The sequence below is a fragment of the Pelodiscus sinensis genome, chromosome 13 (assembly GCF_049634645.1).
Source record: "Pelodiscus sinensis isolate JC-2024 chromosome 13, ASM4963464v1, whole genome shotgun sequence".
NCBI lineage: Eukaryota > Metazoa > Chordata > Testudines > Trionychidae > Pelodiscus > Pelodiscus sinensis.
Window position 1 is genome coordinate 23,069,215 of NC_134723.1, and position 19,144 is coordinate 23,088,358.

The following is a 19,144-nucleotide window of genomic DNA, read 5'->3' on the forward strand; positions in this document are numbered from 1 at the left end:
AATCTCAAACTGGCATGAGCAGATGGTATGGAGACTTCCATGCCAGGGGACAGTTGAGGTAAGAAAGTTATCTAGCAATGATGATGATAACGGGGATATAACTCAGTAGGCGATGTACGGTGTTTCAGTGCTGCTGCACCGGCTGAAGTGTTGGTGCTTAGGAAAGGTGACTTGAATGTGGAGGGGACAAGTAAGTCCCTCTGATGCGGATACCTTGGTGCTGGAGTGGATAGTGCTGTGGTTGTCTGCACCATGATCTGTACCAATATCATCATCATGGATGGATATAGTGCTGACTGATGCCTTAAAGATGCCACATGTGGTGTGGATGGCTGTTGCGGTGCCTTTGAGTAGTTCTCTGCACTGATGTGGTTGTACCATTACTGCTCGGTACCCTATTGGACACTGAGCTCTATGACGCAGGCATACTCAAGCCTGTTGCTTCAGCACAGGTTCTCTGCACTACGTGCTTGTCATGTGCTCAGTGCCGATTTCATTATTGTGCACTGTTTCGGTGATGGCACTTTGTCTGATGAGGCACACTTTCTGGGTGGTTTCTTCCTTTGGTTTGGGGATTTTCAATCGCTTCAGTGCCTGGATCAGAGGCTGGATGTTGGGATTTCACCAGCATGATTAGTTTGAGGTGGGGGTCTCTGTCTCTGTGGGTTCATGCTTTCAGTTTGACACAATAATGGCGATTTTGCAGGACATGAGATTTCCCCCAGACATCTGATATGTTTAGAGTAGAGTACCCATCCAATACAGATATAGCATCATTGCAGATGGGGCAATGTTTAAATTCTGGAGAACCAGAATCTGAAACTTAGTTATGCCCAACCAACAGCAAATGGGAAAACACTTTGGGGAAGAAAAGTTTGGGGTGTGTTTTTTTTTTTTTTTGAAGGAGAGAGAACGTGGATCAAACAGGAAGTCGATGAAGAAAAGAACTAGGAACAAGCTATTTATCTATAGGACCTATCAATGGTAAGTGAAGAGCACTGCTGAGCTGTCTCAAGCTGGGAACAGTAAGAAGGAATTGAAGGGAGGGAGGCTATGCATGCATGGTCACGACATGCTGGAGCCACATGGCATGGGCACTGCACATGCATGACCCCTGAGGCACTGCTGTAAAGACTCCAGTTGATGGCATTGGGACACACCAACACCTACTATGGAGCACCCAAAGGGACATCTTTCAAAGAAGAACTCAGATTTCATCTGAAGGGAGATTATTAAAAAAGCTAAATAAAACAATGTGGGTCACTTTTATATTTGACTAGATTAAGAGAAATCTACTATTTAAAAAATCCTCCTTTATCATCCATCATGCTGTGAGTTCAGTTTCTCATTAACAATCAACATTTTTTCATAATGAAAAATAGTGATTTCAGCTTTCCCTAGAATGTTTTAGCTTAAAATGCAAAATGCCTCACTTTGGCCCTGGTCCTAGATGCACTTAGATCTTTGAGTAACTTTTAATGCTCTTTTAGCGAAACAGGAGGACTTGTTACTCATGTGCTCCTGTGCTTGCAAGAGCTTGGGAAACGTAAGTAAGTAAAACAATGTCAAACAAATTTAGAATTAAATTTGGACACATCACAATGCTTTTCATATTCCAAGTTATCTAAAGAAATGTATAAAGCAATGAACTAGAAACAGGAAGTTCAGGGACTTCAAAAGTTTATTGAATAAATCAATCAATATATAATTCATAACATTGTGATCTGATCATATTTAATATGTGCAAACCTTTTACACACTATTGGGAGGAGAGAACAGGTAATATTTGACAATCAACCTAAAAGTCTTCCATGTTTGCCTCACAATGCCACTACATATCTTTACAAAATCTTTACATACATTCAGACAAGTTTATGGGGATTTTTCACACCTATATCACTTCACCATCACCACATGCATGTTCTGAATACAACAGGCCAAAATGACAGATTGTGCTTCTTCAGAAGCTAACCAAATAATGTAGCTGTGATTTTTATGTGATAGTGCACTTACATTCTTTAGCTTGAAATACTGTGGTGGGATTTTTATATATAATAAACATACATGCTGGCTCTCTCAGCAATCTTTCAGCAACATGAAGCTCTATGCAAGAGAAATGCTCTGTCATCTTTATTTTTTTAAAAGAAAAAAAGCTGTCAGCTCAACTTTTACTGTTAAATTCCAAGTGTATAATGGTGGAACACATGGTGGTCTGAACAACAATATGAATTACTGCACTCCTCCATCAAGGACTTAATTAGTTCAAAACAGCCTCTCACTGCTGTTCTCATGTGCTGCTGTGGAATAATATTAGACTCACAGTATGCCCCGAATAGAGTTTTCTTAAGTGGTGATTGGGAAACGGAGCCATATACAAGCCATCTTCCAATATTTTCTAACAGTAAAATTCTTAGAAGTGGCTAAAATGGGAAATTTCTTCATTCATACCTTGAGCACTCTGATTTTTTAATTATTAAAAAACACTCCAAAAGGAAAAGATTCACATTATCAGAGGCAAACTGGCTTTAAAAAAATTAAATACTTTGGTGATTTATTATAAGTTGTTTAGTCAGTCTGCTTTACAGTTTGTTCTTATCAACCATACACATTCTTTGCATTTTAAAAACAGTTAAAGTAATCAAAACTTTACAAACAGCTAAAAATACACCCATGCTAGTGAATGTATTACATGCAGCATAAGGTAGAGCATTGCACACTTAGTATAGTGATTTACGAAGACCATGTACTGGTTAACGTCCATATTCACTCTTTTTGTCATTAAGACTTACATTATATTTGGGTCAACCAAAAAACCCAAAGAGATTTTATAAAATTTTACAACAATTAAACAAGTAACGTTTAATTCTACAAATGGATAAAGCAAACTACTGTAGCTCAATAGTACACCAACAGGACTAATAGTAGTCAAATAATCTATGTACACAAGCTACTACAATACTAAATACCATGTGATATTTACAAAAACATTAAGTAACGTCAGGTAACATTCCAGAAATACATGTAGTTTATTCCAAAGCATTATTCAGTTGCCTAGTAAACTGAAGGTAATGTAATTTTTAGTCATAAATTACATAAAAGTAAAATAGCTGGAGAACACAAAGACCAGCAAGCTAGGGAGCCCTGGGGTGAAAACCTGGCCCTATTGACATCAGTGGATCAGGACTTCACCCAATTTTATTTATCTATTTTTTGCTGTTCTTTATCTAGGACTACGGTAGTCTTTGGAGTTTTTTTCTTTTTAAATATATACTCTGGAATTGTACTATTACACAAATTTAAAAGTGTATTTAAATATTGTGCTCTCAAAAAGAGCATTTATACAAAATCATATTTACAATAAGACACTGATGATCATGTATATCTTGAGATCAACTCTTCTGTGTTTGAAGAAATCTAAGCTTAAATACTGAAGGTTAAGGAATGTCAGTGTTTTGAAGTAGCATTTGAAGATATATTAAAACATGGATCACTGGATGCTGTAAGTTAAATTAGCTGATCAAGAGACACTAAACCATGTTTATAAATTATTACTTTTAGGAGCAGGAATAAGTTACAAGCAAAAATTCTGTAGACAATTTCTTCAAGACTTTATCCCCCCGCCCCCATTTCTACACAATGTAAACATTCTTGGCTTATGTTAGAAGAAGTGCCTTAGAGAAAGGTTTTGTTGGACTGATACTAGGATTCCTTCCTAATAAATACAAGGCCCTGAAGAAGACTGAATTTACTAGCAGGTTAAAGTCAGTGAAAGAGTTAATTAACTACACAATTCCTATAAGATAACATTATCGCCATAAACCATCCAAAATCTTATGCAGCAACCCCTGCTCAGTGTTACAAATAAAGGATGCTGAGATACAGGTCTACAAACCCTCTTGCAAGAGTTTGTGTAGTGGGGGAAAAGAAAACACTTTTCTACATACACATTTAATTCCATGCAAGATGGAAAGTGTGAGTACACAAGCCTTATTTTAAACCTAAATTATACATGTATTATTAACCTGTTAAGAATAAAGCAGGGTCTACAGCAGTTAAATTGTTACAGTTCTATTTATAAACACGTGCAAATGAGTAACAATTTTTACATAAAATTCCTTTGCAAGAATGTATTTGTTTAATAAACAGACTAAAGATAACTTACGTAATAGTATGCTTTTATGTGTACACACAATATCTGTGCACACTCTAATAAAGTGGATTTGAAAAGTTGTCCTTGTTTGTCTATAAACTACAAGTGCCCATTTAAAATAAAAAGATCCATAATTACCCATGGGCTACTTCCCTGTGACACACAGTGTCACAAACATTGTGGTGAAAATGCAATATTGAAGTTAATCTAGAGATGGTTTTTGTACATTTTTTTATACAATCAAGAAAAAGAGATACAATTTGTATCAACAAACAAAAGGTCATTTCTGGTTATTTGAGGCATTACTCTCAGCTGCTTTTACGATAGAAGAGAATATGAAGTAAGAGGAAATTAAAAAAATATAAAATGCTAGTTAAGGTATGTTTCGAAAGTTGGTCAGGAGTAAAAATATTTTTCTATAGCTATATGCTAACTTTTTGAAGATTAGTTTATTTTTATTAATAGCAATGATCTGCAGCTAATTAAACAATTATTTTTTATACTCTGGGCACGAAGAAAACAATCTTTAAGTCATTGCAATTTGAACACACAATGATATGGCCAGGACAAAATATGTAAGTAGTCTGAGAAGTACCTGTGGGGACGCTAGAATACATATCATGTGTGAAATGATGTGAACATCCAATTTACTAATACATTTACTTAATTGCATCTGTAACTTTGTCACATTTTGCACATGATAAACAGCCCACAAGAGACACTTAGATTTAATGCAGGTTTTACAGTAGCAAGTGGAAGTAATGATGTAGTAGTCTTTGGTCCTCAGACAAACAGAACTAGAAAGCAGCATGCAAGCCATTATCAAAACACCAGAAACAACCCTGACTGCAGCCTCACGTTCTGTGTGTTTCACAGTAAGAAACATTTAGGCAGTGTCACACCTTCTCATGAAGAAACAAAAGGCCATAAACCAGGCCTTCTCAACTTTCATGAAAAAAACTACAGTAGAAGTCAACAAGTCCTAGCTCGAGATATATCGAGTTAGTAATGGTTCAAAATGTTGAAATATACATTGATTCAAAAAGGGCGTCCATTCAGTGCAGCTTAAAAAAAACCAATAAACACCTCTTCTGGAGGCATTTAGCTACAAAGTTCCCACCCCTGAGCAAAATATTAGTTGCGCAATCAATGCCGCACACAATTTTTTTCTTGCCTGTCAAAATAAAAGCTTTAAAAGCTTTCAGGAGGAAAATGCATACCTTTGGGTCAATCTGAAGTACAAAGTAGGACAGGGGTTGCAGCAAGCCAAAGATGTAGCATCCCTTTTCAGAACCAGCTCCTCTCCCCTTTTAAACACCAGCCACACTGTCCTTAGCCACAAAAGAAGGGTTGCAGTTTCTACTAAACTGAATATTCACATATTAATATCTACTACCTTCCTTCCCACTTGAAGGGAAGTAAAATGACAGTCTGCAGTTGACCTTAAAATGTACTATCAGTACGTCTGAAGAGGAAGGCTACAGTTTATCATATTTTTAACACTGAATTGGGACTCAATTCTGCAAGTTGCTGAGCTCTCTGGCTCCAATCCAGCAAAGCATTTAAGCAAGTGGTGAACTGGGACCAAAATGCTCAGCACCTTACAAGATCAAGCCCTGGGTGGATAAATTTAAAGGCTAAGAAATACCAGTTATGTTGACATTTAAAAGTGAAAAAGGGACTAGATCAGGTTTGTTTTACAAACTGATGATTATTTTAATTGTGGGCAAATCATCCTTTTAAAAAAAGATTTGACACAGAGGAATGCAGTGTCAAAGCGGAAGTCTTAATGATCCCGGAATGTACAGAGCATATTTTGAAAAGCCAATTATATATTTATAGTCAGATTGAAACTACACATTGTTACATGCAATATAATTGCTAACAATAATTTTGAATGAACAGCTTTAGACACTAAAAATGTAACCTCCTTGTTCTTAGTTAAATAATATATTCATGCAAAAAGGTATGCACTTCCTGTAAAATACTTTTAAAATACCCTAGTTTTGAAATCCTAAAATATTCATTATATTTACAATACAATCTGTATATAGTGTCTCTCACATATATTTAATGATTGCTATAGGGCACAGAATTTTATGACAGAAAATATTTACAACAGATTTGCCCACTTCTCTTATTTTTAACTTTTCCTCCAGATTCTGCTCACTATACACTCAATACTATTTGTCTTTAAGTGTTCAGAAAGAGGCTCTAACATTTTAACGCCCTGTTCTCAATTTGGCAACAATCATAGCTGCCAGCTGTTGTGCATCTGTCATGTGGGGATTTTTCTCCATTACCGAGAGGACAACACCAGCAGGGAAAATATTGCAGAGATTCTTGTATGTCTGATATTGATGTTCTGGAATGATATGCTGTTCCTGTGGCTCCCCACATACCCCAATCCAGGGGTTCCTCCACAGCTGCTCCATCTTCTCAGGCATGCTTCTTACCATTACAGGTTCATAACATGGTTGCATGAGATTGTTACTCAGAGGATAGGAGTGGTAAGCGTAAGTATCAGCAGCACATGGTAATGGATCCCAACTAGCATGCTGTTCTCGACAGAGAGGTGGCCTTCTCTGCCGCATTGGATTACTTTCATAAAGCCGTGAGTCAGAAATACTGTCCATTCTTGTCATGACCAAGGCACGGCTTGGCTGTGCAGTGGCTGATGGATGAACATTCTGAGGCACTGGGTAGTCTCCTGGACAACTGGATCGTGCTCCTACAACTGGATGCTGGACATGGAGTGCTAAATGGGAAACAGACTGTTTGCGTGGGAGTTGTTTAGGCTCTTCAGTTCCATAACTCTGAACTCTAGTTAAGGCTTCATGGTAACCATGGGAAAAAGGCTGAAGACGATTTTGGGATGAAAGTCTGTGGACCTTCACATTGTCTTCTGGTCTGGCTTCTGCTACACCCAGATACAAATCATTGTAAGAGGAATAAGAATCATTGCTTGTATGGCTTAAGCAATTGTCAGGACAGGGGCTTGAATTTCTAGAGTACATCCCCTGGTCTGCATCAGCCCCATAGTAATCTGTGTTTCGCATGCTGCTTATGCTCAAATTGGAAAAATCACTGAGCATGGAATAATAGCCATGGTCCCCTAAAGATTCATATTTAGGATACTGGTCTGTATAGCTAACAGAAGTGCCATGGCTATTGGTGACTAGTATTGGAGGATACTGCACACTGGCCATGTGTTCTAGTGAGGATTTCTGATGAGTAAATTGTGATGATCCAGGTACAGGACTGCTTGCAGAACGAGTATTTAATGCACCAACAGCATGGCTTTTTGAAGGAGGGATTGTTGGTACGCTTAGTGCGGAAACAAGAGAAGGGACAGAATTGGCTTCTGACTTCCGAGCTACCGACAGCCTTTCCTCAGGTTCCACAGCAACTGATCTAATGCTTGGGTCTGACTGGCGTTTGGGGGCAATGCGTTTCACTTCAGAATTGATTTCTCCTTTGGAAATGGATGATCCTGTGCCACATTTGGCCAAAGCTCCCTCACTCATAGTTTTCACAGCAGACAATTTGGCACTTATTCGAAGCTCATCCGCTACTGACCTTTGAGGCTGATTTGCGCGTTCTGGGTGGTAATATTTACATTTGTGTCCATAGGTGCATTTTTTACCTGCAAAAGAAGCCTCCAAATTAAATACGTCAAAAACAATTGTACAGAAAGCTGTATTACAGTAAGCTAAAAAAAAATCTGTAACCCACAACCTCCCTCTTTTTGCTCAATGCCTATAGAGGTATTAAATCAGCCACTCTACCTAGAATAGTCTCTTACAATATGTGCTAATACTTAAGCTAAACAATCTGTTCCACCTTGCATTTTATTAGAGACTGGGAGTACCTTTCCCAACCTGAAGAGCTTTGTGTGGCTCAAAGCTTTTTTTCTTTCATCAACAGAAGTTGATTGGTCCAATAAACGATAGTTCCTCACTCACCTTATCTCTCTAAGCTAAAGATTCAGTGTTCGATGCTGTATTGTTTATAATTACTTTTGGGGTTGTAGAATGAATGTTAATGCTTTGGAAATAAACAAATCAGAAGAGCACAGGCACCAACTTTCATTTTTCTGGGAGAGTGCTCCACGCCTGCTTTGCTGAGGTTCTGCCCCCACTCCATCTTTACCCTGCATCTTCCTGCTCCATCCCTTTTCCAGAGTGCTTTGCTCTCACTCCACCTCTTCCTGCCCCATCCAACCATGCTTCTTACCATTACAGGTTCATAACATGGTTGCATAAGATTGTTACTCAGTGGATAGGAGTGGTAAGCATAAGTATCAGCAGCACATGGTAATAAATCCCAACTAGCATGCTGTTCTCAACAGAGGGGTGGCCTTCTCTGCTGCATTGGATTACTTTCATAAAGCCGTGAGTCAGAAATACTGTCCATTCTTGTCATGACTAAGGCACAGCTGGAGCCGCTGAACAGTTGATCAGCAGATGGCATTATGTGTGTGTTCCAGCACCACAGCATCTGTAGAGTCAGTGCTTAAAGTCTAGTAATCTGGAATTTTGTATGTATATGAGCAGCTACTGAGCATCTCTCCTGCTCACTGCTCAGTTGTGAACCATAGTGCTCTCCCTTACACTATAATTGTTGAGCACTAATAATCTACTCATTGCTGTATAAAACAAAGAAAAGCTCGGTCATAGAACTAATACAGTACAGGACTTCTCCTTTGAGTAAAACTATAAAGAATGGCATGATAGTTTTTTTGGGATATCTCTAGTATCCCAAAGTAGTGCTGCAGTCTAGACATACCTTTAGGTTTCAACTGTGAAGCACTGGGTCCAAATTCATAGTGGATATTTATTCACAATAAAAAACTATTCCGCATCTTTTCAACCAGCCCGTTATTTCAAAATAGATTTTGAAATAATGCTATTCTGACATCCCTGTAACCCTCAATCCACAAGGGTTAAGGAATGTTTCAGACTAGTAGTTTATTTCAAAATTTGAGGCTGTGTAGACAGCACCAAATTTCAAAATAAGCTATTTTGAAATTAGATTGAAATAAGATATGCAAATTGTGTAGCTCAAATTGAATATCTTATTTCGACCTACGTGTGCAGTGTAGATTAGCTATTAGCCTAGACTAGCTATTCCATGTTTTAAAAGCAAGACCTTTGAATCGAAATATAACGGGCTTGCTATTCTAACGTCCCTGAAACCCTCATTGCATGAGGAATAAGGGACGTTTCAGAATAGCACTTTATTTCGAAATAACATGATAAATAAGCTACACAATAAGCTTATTTTGAGGTAAGGGTGCTGTGTAGATGCACCTTTAGTGACTTCACCTTTTGAACTGGTTTCCGATCTCTAATGCTCTACTTTTTTTTTTTAAAGAAACAAAGAAAATAGACACTAGTGTCCAATCTGGATGCTAGCAAGTAAAACAAGCCAGGTTTTGATTTTTAAAAAATTGAGCAAAGTCTAATTATAATACATCAGCTTCTTATTCAGTCTCCCTGACACACAGAGCTCAGTCTGACTACTGTAAACCTACCATAAGGGCATGGTTGTTTTTTATGTTCAGGAATAACAGGCCTTTTTCTGAGGAAGTTTTCAAGGCTTGGACCATGGCGTCCTAAAGGATCATCAGGAGGCATAAATCTGGGGGAAGAAACAGATGAAATGTGAATTTTAGTTTCCATGTGACCTTTAAATGTAAATTCCACAATATGAAGAAAGAACATACTTGTCATTCACAAAAGAATACATTAGCAGGCGTTCCTCTATGAATTTCTTCCATTCTGGCTTTTCATTCTGAAGATCCCGATAATTATCATTTGACACAATGATGCCATCTGAGTCAAAAGCGAGTTTTACTATAAACCGGTCATCATAACAGACCACCCTTCTTCCCTGGACTCGCCGAGATGGGGTGAAGACAAGAATTTTTTCTTTCTCCAATTTACGTAAAATTTCTTGATCTGCAAGATAAGTTCAGATGATTTAAATAATTTCATTAAGAAACAAGCCACTTCAAGTTTTTACTAAAAAGCGTTTTTATTTGTTGTTTATATTAGAAAGGGAGTTAAGTAGTTCAGATTAACAATACTATTTTCCACTAAATATGCTAAGATAGTATACTCTTCGGGGGGTAATGTAAGCATGTAAAAACCTAGACTTAAATAGCACTTTTCTTCCAAGGGTTTCAAGGCACTTTACAAAAAAATTGAGGCCTCACACCCACTCCCATTCCATCTGCACTGTACTATCAACCTGATATTCCTGGCTCAATGAACACATGCAAATACTGCGAGACAAAGTCTATGTTTGCTCTACATAACCAACCAAGGATTCCACCTCTGTCAGAGGAATCCTGAGCTGCTTGGCCACTAAATCAGATGGGGGACACGCCAAGAGCCTATCCTTATATTCCTAAAATCCTTGTCATGGGGAGGAAACATTAATATTTCTCTCCACAACACAGAATGTGTTCTAGGAGTACTTGAAAAACTTGTATCAGTCCTACTTGCAGATACTTACAATGGCCTTTAACTAGCAAAAATCTGTTAGTTTCAATTTGAGTGCTGAGCCATCCTCCACTTAAAAGGAGACTATTTCAATAGTGACGTGTACTTTGTGAAGCTATTGTGTCTTTTGGGACGAAAGATAAAATACTGTTATACTGAATTAACATTGCCTCAAATTATTTCCTCCATGCTTAGGATAATCTTTTTTAACAAAGTAACAATATTTTTCCTACAGTAAATGCTACAATCTTGTAATAACACAACTATTTTACCACAGCATGAAAGTAATCGTTTTGACGTTCTACCTGTAATTGGTGCATCAGGTCGAGACTGCTCTTTTCTCCATGCAGGAACAAACACAGTGATATCTTTGTGTCCTTTCTCCAGAAACCACTCAACAGCTAGCTGAATCCCCCGACAGGAAAATTCTTCTTTATTTCCGTGGCTTAAAAATATGGCAAAGTATTCATTTAAAATAGGATAAGAAAGAGTTAGCAAATGACAACCAAGAACTAGCTAATGATGCTTACTTCTACAATATATGCATTTTATAATAACTATACACAAAAGGAACAAATAGCAGATTTTGCCAAAAATTACTCTTTCTGGAAATGATTTTTTGTAAAGGGAAGGAATTCTCAGATTATATAGTTTACTGTTAGTGAGTCTGATAACTTTCTGATAACTGCTTAAAATCAGTCTTTAATACTAGCCTAGTATACAGTGGTACTACAAAATTCTGAGCAAAATTTAAAATAGCACTTGAACATACTTGATAAAATAACTTGGCTTTTGAGTCACCAATTGCCACATACTTACTAACCATGACAGGCTTTTTACAAATCAGGGTATGTCTAGACTACAGTGCTTTTCCGGGATACCGAAAAAGCTCTGCCATATCCAAGGAACTCATCTGCTTTCTCCCCCCTTCCCCCCAAAAAAAGGCAGATGCTTTTTTTTCGGCATCCATGTAAACCTCATTTAAGAGGAAGAAGGGATGTTCCGAAAGAGGGGTTTTTTTCTGACATTTGGTCCCGTGTAGACATTTGGCTCTGTAAAGAAAAGTCACTTTCGGAAGAAAAGCAGAAAAAGATACGCAAATTGCATATCTTTTTCCAACTTTTCTTTGTAGTGTAGACACAGCCTCAGAGCTGTAAGCCTAAACATTCCTCATTTAGGGCATGTTTACACTAGGAAATCATTCTGAACTAACTCCTGAAATAACTATTTCAAAATGATATGTCCACACTACAGGGGAAGCCTTGGAATTAGTCCAAGGCAGGCTCCCTTAATGTGGATGTGCTACCTCGACTTAGAGCCCCAGGGAGCACTGGGGAATAATTACTTGGAATGACTCTGGGGAGTAGTTATTTCAAAATAGTAGTAGAGAGTCCACACTATTGCTATTTCAAAATAAATATTTCGAAATAAGCAGGAGTTGTTATTTCGAAATAACCAGCCTGTTATTTTGAAGTAATGGGCTTGGGAGTGTGGACGCTCCACTTGTTGAAATAAGGGGAGTTATTTCAACATAACTTCCTAGTGTAGGCTTTCCCACAAAGCCTGCACCTTCCAAACTCACAATGATTGTTTAGGGCACACACAGGTAGCCACAAACTCCAAAGGTAAACAGTCAATTGAAATTAATGCAGTATTTAGAAATTTAGTTGGGTTATTAAGCAGCAATCAAATAATAATGAAATGCTATTAATTTCACCAGTTCCTGAAATACTGACAACTAATGCTACTTTGATTCTCTCATTAACCAATACTGACAATTAAGATTACATAGCTGGGCAATACACTTTTTACCTTAGAAAATCAGTATTTCATTACAGAGCTACACAACTGCAAAGATAAAACTTGCTATTAATGGCACAGCTTTTATTTTCATATTCCAACTACTACTTCATGGTACAGTATATTGACTTATAAAACAGTTATGGTGTATTGTCAAAATTTATATTTGGGCCTTTGCCCAGTCTCTATATACATAAACCTTTTGTACACATCAGGGCCAGGTCACAATATACAGCTGTATGAAGATTTCAGATAGATCTGTGAGGTTCCAGAAATCTAGACAGGCCCCAAGCACTGCCTAAATTATGATGGGAACTTCTTAACCCAAAAGCACCCGAGGACTGGGAAACCTCATTCCATGAGGCATAACAGAGCAGTCAACAAAGGCTTCTGTTGTCGACCATGGAACATCCAGACTACCATGCTGTGCTGCCAAACAGCTGATCGGCACAGCACAGCAGCTATTTTGATGTAAATGAAGCAGTGATTATTTAAATCACCGCTTCATTTTCCTATGTCTAGTAAACTCATCAACATGGCTCCGTCGACGGAGCCAGGTAGTCTAGACATATCCAAAGTGTGGAGGAGGGAGCAAGGGGTATTTAAGACTTGTGGGGGAGGGAGCAGATGGAAGATACATACATTAAGTTTTGTATATTTTTAACACTACATCCTGGAGTTATGGAGGGAGTGACTGCAAGGGGTGCAACTAGTGTTATTCATTTTCCTGAAGGAGAAGGACAACAGTGATCACTCAGCTTTAAGAAGTTCTGGAACATGAGTTAAATCCAGGGAAAATAGGTACTAGCTAAAGAAGTCAGTTAATCATGTTCTATCTTCTGCAAACAAATGAGACAGTATGCACTGAAATACACACCTTGCCACTTCTTTGTGCACCACACTTGGAAACACACTTCAATCAATGTCTTGAAAACAAACTGTTCTGAGAAGATTTTTTTTATTTTTGCATAGGTGTGTTGTCGAATATCACACTGGCTTTATACATTATTTAATTTAATTAGTATTAAAGTTTCATGAAACTGGTTTTTGGGGAAGGAATAAAGGAATCTGTTTATGAGCTACCTCTCTGAATCTTAATCTTTGATAAAGGTTAAATGAAAGACGAAGGCAACTATTATAAATGAATTATAAAAAAACTCTTAAAGACATCCTCTTTCATGCTCAAATGTAATACAACAGAATCTCAGTTATGAATGCCTTTGGAATGGAGTTTGATCAAACTCGCAAATGTTCAAAACTCTGAATAAAATGATATGATTGTTCTTTCAAAAATTTACAAATGACCACTGACTTAACACAACTTTGAAACTTTCAGAAGAAAAATGCTGATTTGAATCAACTTAATTTAAATGAAACAAGCACGGAGACAGTTTCCTGACTTGGTCAAATGTTTTTCTTTAAAACTTTTCCTTTATTTTTAGTACTTTATGTTTAGCACAGTACTCTTTTTTTTGTTTTGTTTTGGTTTTTTTGGACTTTGTTGCTGCCTGATTGTGTACTTCTGATTTCAAATGAGGTTTATGATTGACCCATTAGTTCATAATTCTGGTATTCATAACTCTTGAGGTTCTACTATATAAAGAAACAGATGTTTGCATGTGGTCTGTTTTACTACTATTTCTGGTTAAGTTCTCTAATTCTGACTAGACACCATTGAATAGTGCCAACATTTGGAGAAAATATTAGACCAAAGCTAAACATCCGAATGTTAATCCTATGCAAAATCATATTCCCCCCCCCCAAAAAAAAAATGAAAATCTACTTGTAAATAGCTTGCTGCACAGGGACCAGCAAAGGGAGTCTAAGGACCAAATTCAGCTCCTCAGAGTATTTCAATTGGGAGTTGCTACTACTTTTACAAGGACAGAATATGACATTAAATAGGTAATTTATTTGGCAGTTTAGCTACACTGACCAAAAAACAAAACAAAACATGAAAAATATGTACTATTTTACTTTTTACCATGTGTTGATTAAAGGGACAGTCTCAATTTGAAAATATTATTTCTATCTGAACTGGTCTTTACCAGTGATTCTCAAACTTATTTAATCAGGTCTCCCTTCTTCATGTTTGTAGTTATTTACAGCTCCTCTTCCCCAAAGAGAACATATAAAACCATTCAGCTTGCCAGGCACACCAGACAGCAGGGGCTGCTGGACAAGCACACAGCTCTGAAGGCAGCACTGCATCAGCATCAGTGCAGAAGTAAGGGTGGCAATGTGAAATGTGACAGTGACAAAAGTCACTTTTCACTGTAGACTTAATACCCTATTGCTACCCTTACTTCTGCACTGCTGCTGCCACTCCAGGACTTACAACTAGAGCCTCTCCCTACCTCCTTGTGAAGGACTGAGGGGATGGGGAGAGGAATTAGAGCACGACCTGGGATTGTGCAGGAGAGGGAAGAAGAGCAAGGCCTAGTGGCAGAACTCCAGTTGTTTCCTTTATCTTCTCTCCCTGCCTTCTGAGAGGGCACAGCCCTTCTGCAAAAGCCCCTAGGCCTGATAGCAGGTGCTCTTAATAAAGGCACACCATGTGTGCCTCCCATAACACATTCCTGTGCCTTCCATGGGAGGTGCATCTCATATTTTGATGACCACTGGCCTATATACACACGACTATAATTTCAATTAGGGGTATGGGGTTTTTTACATTGGTTCAAACTCTAACGTGGTCACAGTTCCAATGATATAAAAAGCACCTTATAACAGTAAAGTATATTCCACATCTTATAGAGAAATACCAGTATAAACACCTTTATATCAATATAGCCATATCCATACGCATCATATAGATGAGGCTTTATACTCCCTATTGCAGTGGTCTCCAACCTTTTTAAGCACAAGATCACTTTTTGAATTTAAGTGCAACCCAGGATCTACCTCAAACCCAAATAACCTTGCCCCCACCTCCTTCGTGCCTCTTTTCCAAGATCTTGCCTCTGCTCACTACATCCTCCTCCCTTTCACCAGGCCAGGGGCAGAGGGTTGGGGCACGGGCTCTGGATTTGGGCTAAGAGATTTGGAGTGTGAGAGGGGCTCTGAGCTAACCCTGGGGCAGGGAGTTGGGGTGCAGCAGGGGGTTCAGGGTACAGGCTCTGTGAGAGAGTTTGGATCCAGGGGGCTCAGAACTAGAACAAGGCCTGGGGTACAGAAGGAGGTTCATGCCTGGAGCAGGGGTTCGGAGCTGGCTCCATCTGGACATTGCTTACCTCATGTGGCTCCTGGTTGATGGTGCAGTGGGGCTGAGGCAGGCTGTCCTGGCCCTGCACCACTTTCAAAAGTGTCCAGCAAATTCCCTCCATCTCAAGCCCTGTTGTGCCCCCGCATTCTGTGACGATAGACTATAGGCTAGGAGAGGGGCACCCTGACATCAGCACCCCTTCTTCTCCCTTCCCTGCTCTGAACTGCAAGCAGGATGCTCCCCGTGGTAGAGGGAGGCAGTTCCAAGGCAAAGGACAGAAAATGCACTGCAGTGGGGGGAGGGGCAGCTGAAGTGCCAGCTCTTGATAGCTTCTTGGCCAACCAGTCAGGATCACCTGTCAGAGGCTTCAAGATCTACAAGTAGATCCCCATCTACTGGTTGGTGACCACTGCCCTATTGTCACAAGTAACACCCAAGATTACCTTCTTAAGTGAAAGTGATTAAAGAAAATATATGGGTTTTTTAAGGTTACTTTGTTTTGCTGATGTTCACAATGGTATTACAGGTTAAACATCTCTAAACTGGGACTCTGGTCCAGCAATATCCCTGGCCCGGAAGGATCACTGATGTCCAAGGATCAGGGAGTCCTGATGGAGGGCGGATGGCTGGTAGCCCTGCAACAGGGCTGGAGCCCAGTAGCAGGACTGCCCTGTGGCAGCGAAACAGGGAATCCAGCAGCAAGGCTGCCACCCGGTGGTAACAATACCCAGGGGAGCGGGATCTGGGGGGGGCGGCAGGAAGCAGCGGGGTTGCCCAGTGGCGGGGCTAGGAGCCTGGTAGCTCTGCTGTTGTCCAGCGGCACAGTTGCCCAGCAGGACTAAGAGGCAGCAGGTCTGCTCCGCAGGGTCAGGAGCCTGGGAGTGGGGCTACTCAATGGTGATGCAACAAAGAGTCCAGTAGTCCTGCTGCCATCCAGCAGAGCTGCCCAGTGAGGCTGGGAGGCAGCAGGGCTGGAGCCCAACAGTGCACCTGAACCACTGCCCCCATTGGACTGGGACCTGGGCAGCAAGGCTGTGCATGTGGCTGCCATGGTGGGGCCAGAAGCCCTGGGCACAGAGAGGCTGGCAGCAGGGGACGCCAGCCAACAAGCTAGCAGCAAAGCCATGGCTGCACGGTGCTGGTGGTGGTGGTGGAGGGAGGGGACCAGAAATGACACCCCTGGTCTGGCAAAATACCTCAACCAGGACTGGTCAGGTCCCAAGGGTGCTGGACCAGGGAGGTCCAAACCTGTAGTTATGAATTATGCAGCAGAAAGTTCACATGCATGATTTTCCCCAGGTGCTGTAACAATGTTCAGCAGCAAAGCTAAAACTGAGATGTACCAGGGAGATGACAGTACAGGGACAAAAAGGATGGGAGAATACTTGAGCAGAGAAATGTCTGTTTTGTTGTTAAGTGGATCGAATACCCACCTTCAACCAAAAACAGTAAAGACTTTATAAAAAACTTCCCAATGAATTTTTAATATATTTCAAAGCATAAAAAAACTTGTTTTATATAAAGAATTTTCTGAAATTAGGTTAGTTCAAAAAATAGGTTAAGAGTTCTTTAAACAAACTGAGAAGGGAATAATAAAGAATGCCTATTGGACAAACACTGCCTGTAGAAATTTTTACATCAGTGATCTCCACTAAGGAAATACGCTAAGGAATTTCTTCTTGTTTCAAGTGGAACAAGACCAAATATAGACTGACCCTTTCTCAATGGTAAGCACCTTATATTGGGAAAGTACACCCTTAGCTGAGATGACCAGCCATCAAACTTCTTTTAAAACAGTTCTTCTACCCACTCAGCTGTCCAACCTGCCTTTAGATATTTTAGAACAAGATTGGTAAAAATCTTTCAAAAACGTAAAACAAAACCTATGATACAGTAGAACTAAACTCTTATTTATTGATTTTACAGATTTAGGGGAGCAGAGGACTGCAAAAAAGAAAGATATGGAGACAGTTGATTTTTGGGGTAGAGATTGCAAAAAGAGGAATACCAATGTATTTTTAACTGGGGAAAAGAAACCGTAAGTTACACAGGAGCATATAATCAACATAACATGATTTTGTCATTCAAATATAATATTTATATATCAACATACTGGTGAATTATTTAAAAAATGCAAACATTGAGGCCTACCTCATAGCTACATTACTTCCATCAATGACAATTGGTCTTAAGTTGTCAGTGTTATCCACCACTTCATCTTCAAGTGACAGTTCAGGGCTGGCCATTTCCTTTGGGCAAGGACCCCTGGGCACCAGGATACCACTATTACTGCTGACACTTCCTTGTCCCTCTGACTCACCCTTGTTGCCAAGTCTCACAAGTTCTGCCAAAATATCATTGATTAGAGCATCTGCTCCCAACTTATTCAGCACTGCCTGGATCTGATCTCCAGCATACCCAAGCTTTAAAGCGAAGTCCATTTTAGCCTGATATTCCTTGTCCAAGTTTATTTTACACTCTTCCAGCTTGAAGTCCTGAAGGATACTGCTCTGTGAGAAACTTGGACGATCCAGGCAAGGTGAGCGACAGAGTTGCCTATGTGGTTTGGTAGAAATTTCCTTTTCTAGCCACTGAATATTGCTACAGCTATTCTTGAAGCATGGTTGTTCGGGCTCGCTTTCTGAGCTTGTCCAGTCCTCCGATTCGGCACTGCAGTCCCCAGCATCCTGCTCTACATTCCTCTCTTCTTTGGAATGCCTCTTCTCCATTTTCAACTTCTTCACCATGGACCAGGCCGTCATCACGTTCAGCTTCTAGCTAGAGATCTCAAACTTCTCTTTCACTTCCAAAGCTGATTGGGATTCATACTCAGTTGCATCTTGTAGGCTAATTGAAAGTGTACACAAGGCTGGAATTCATTTGTCTCGCTTGGTATGTGCTAGCATATGAAAACCCAATATTTAATCCTAAATTTAAAAAAAAACACACACAATTAGCTTTTGTCAAATTCTTCAAAAAACTTTGACTACAGTACTTATGTTTTAAAAAACAAGAGAGGTCCCCAGCCACTCAAATTCTCATTTAAATTTTTTGTTTTGTTTTCTCTTTAATAACAATTAATTGAATTTCCTTACCTCTCTCTCTCTCTCTCTCTCTCTCTCTCTCTATATATATATATATAAATTTGAGAACATTTGTCCATTCAAGAACTCCTCCTAAATAGTAAGAGCTAGGACCACCACATTCAGTACACAGCTTCATCTTATCAAAGCAAGGTAAGGGTTTCACCATGCCAGGAAAATGGTACGTGTCTGGAATGAATTGCTTCTTATAAAACCATACAGAAAAGACACCGAATCACCAAGCAGGTAAAATAGACTGGTTGAGGATGCCACCTGCCATACCCCATCCAGGACTGCCCCAGACCCGACTCTCTCACTGCTCAGGTGCCCTTTAGGAAGGGCGGGGGGGGGGCTAAAGTCCCCCACCCGATTCGTATTGGAACACTGATAGCTGTTC

At 39.5% G+C, this 19,144-nt stretch overlaps 1 protein-coding gene across 5 annotated transcripts in view; it reads right to left on the reverse strand.

Moving 5' to 3' along the window:
- Window positions 1-919: 919 nt before the first annotated feature.
- The window catches only part of ZC3H12B (zinc finger CCCH-type containing 12B), a 112,365-nt gene continuing 94,140 nt past the window's right edge, over window positions 920-19,144 (reverse strand). For all 5 annotated transcript variants that reach the window (XM_075940829.1, XM_075940830.1, XM_006136146.4 and 2 more), the window contains 5 exons: window positions 17,816-18,591; window positions 10,965-11,104; window positions 9,879-10,113; window positions 9,687-9,793; window positions 920-7,796 (listed from right to left, as the gene is read on the reverse strand). In XM_075940829.1, the coding sequence (XP_075796944.1) occupies window positions 6,373-7,796; window positions 9,687-9,793; window positions 9,879-10,113; window positions 10,965-11,104; window positions 17,816-18,426 (2,517 nt within the window). In that variant the 5' untranslated portion in view covers window positions 18,427-18,591 and the 3' untranslated portion in view covers window positions 920-6,372. The remainder of the gene's footprint in view (window positions 7,797-9,686; window positions 9,794-9,878; window positions 10,114-10,964; window positions 11,105-17,815; window positions 18,592-19,144) is intronic.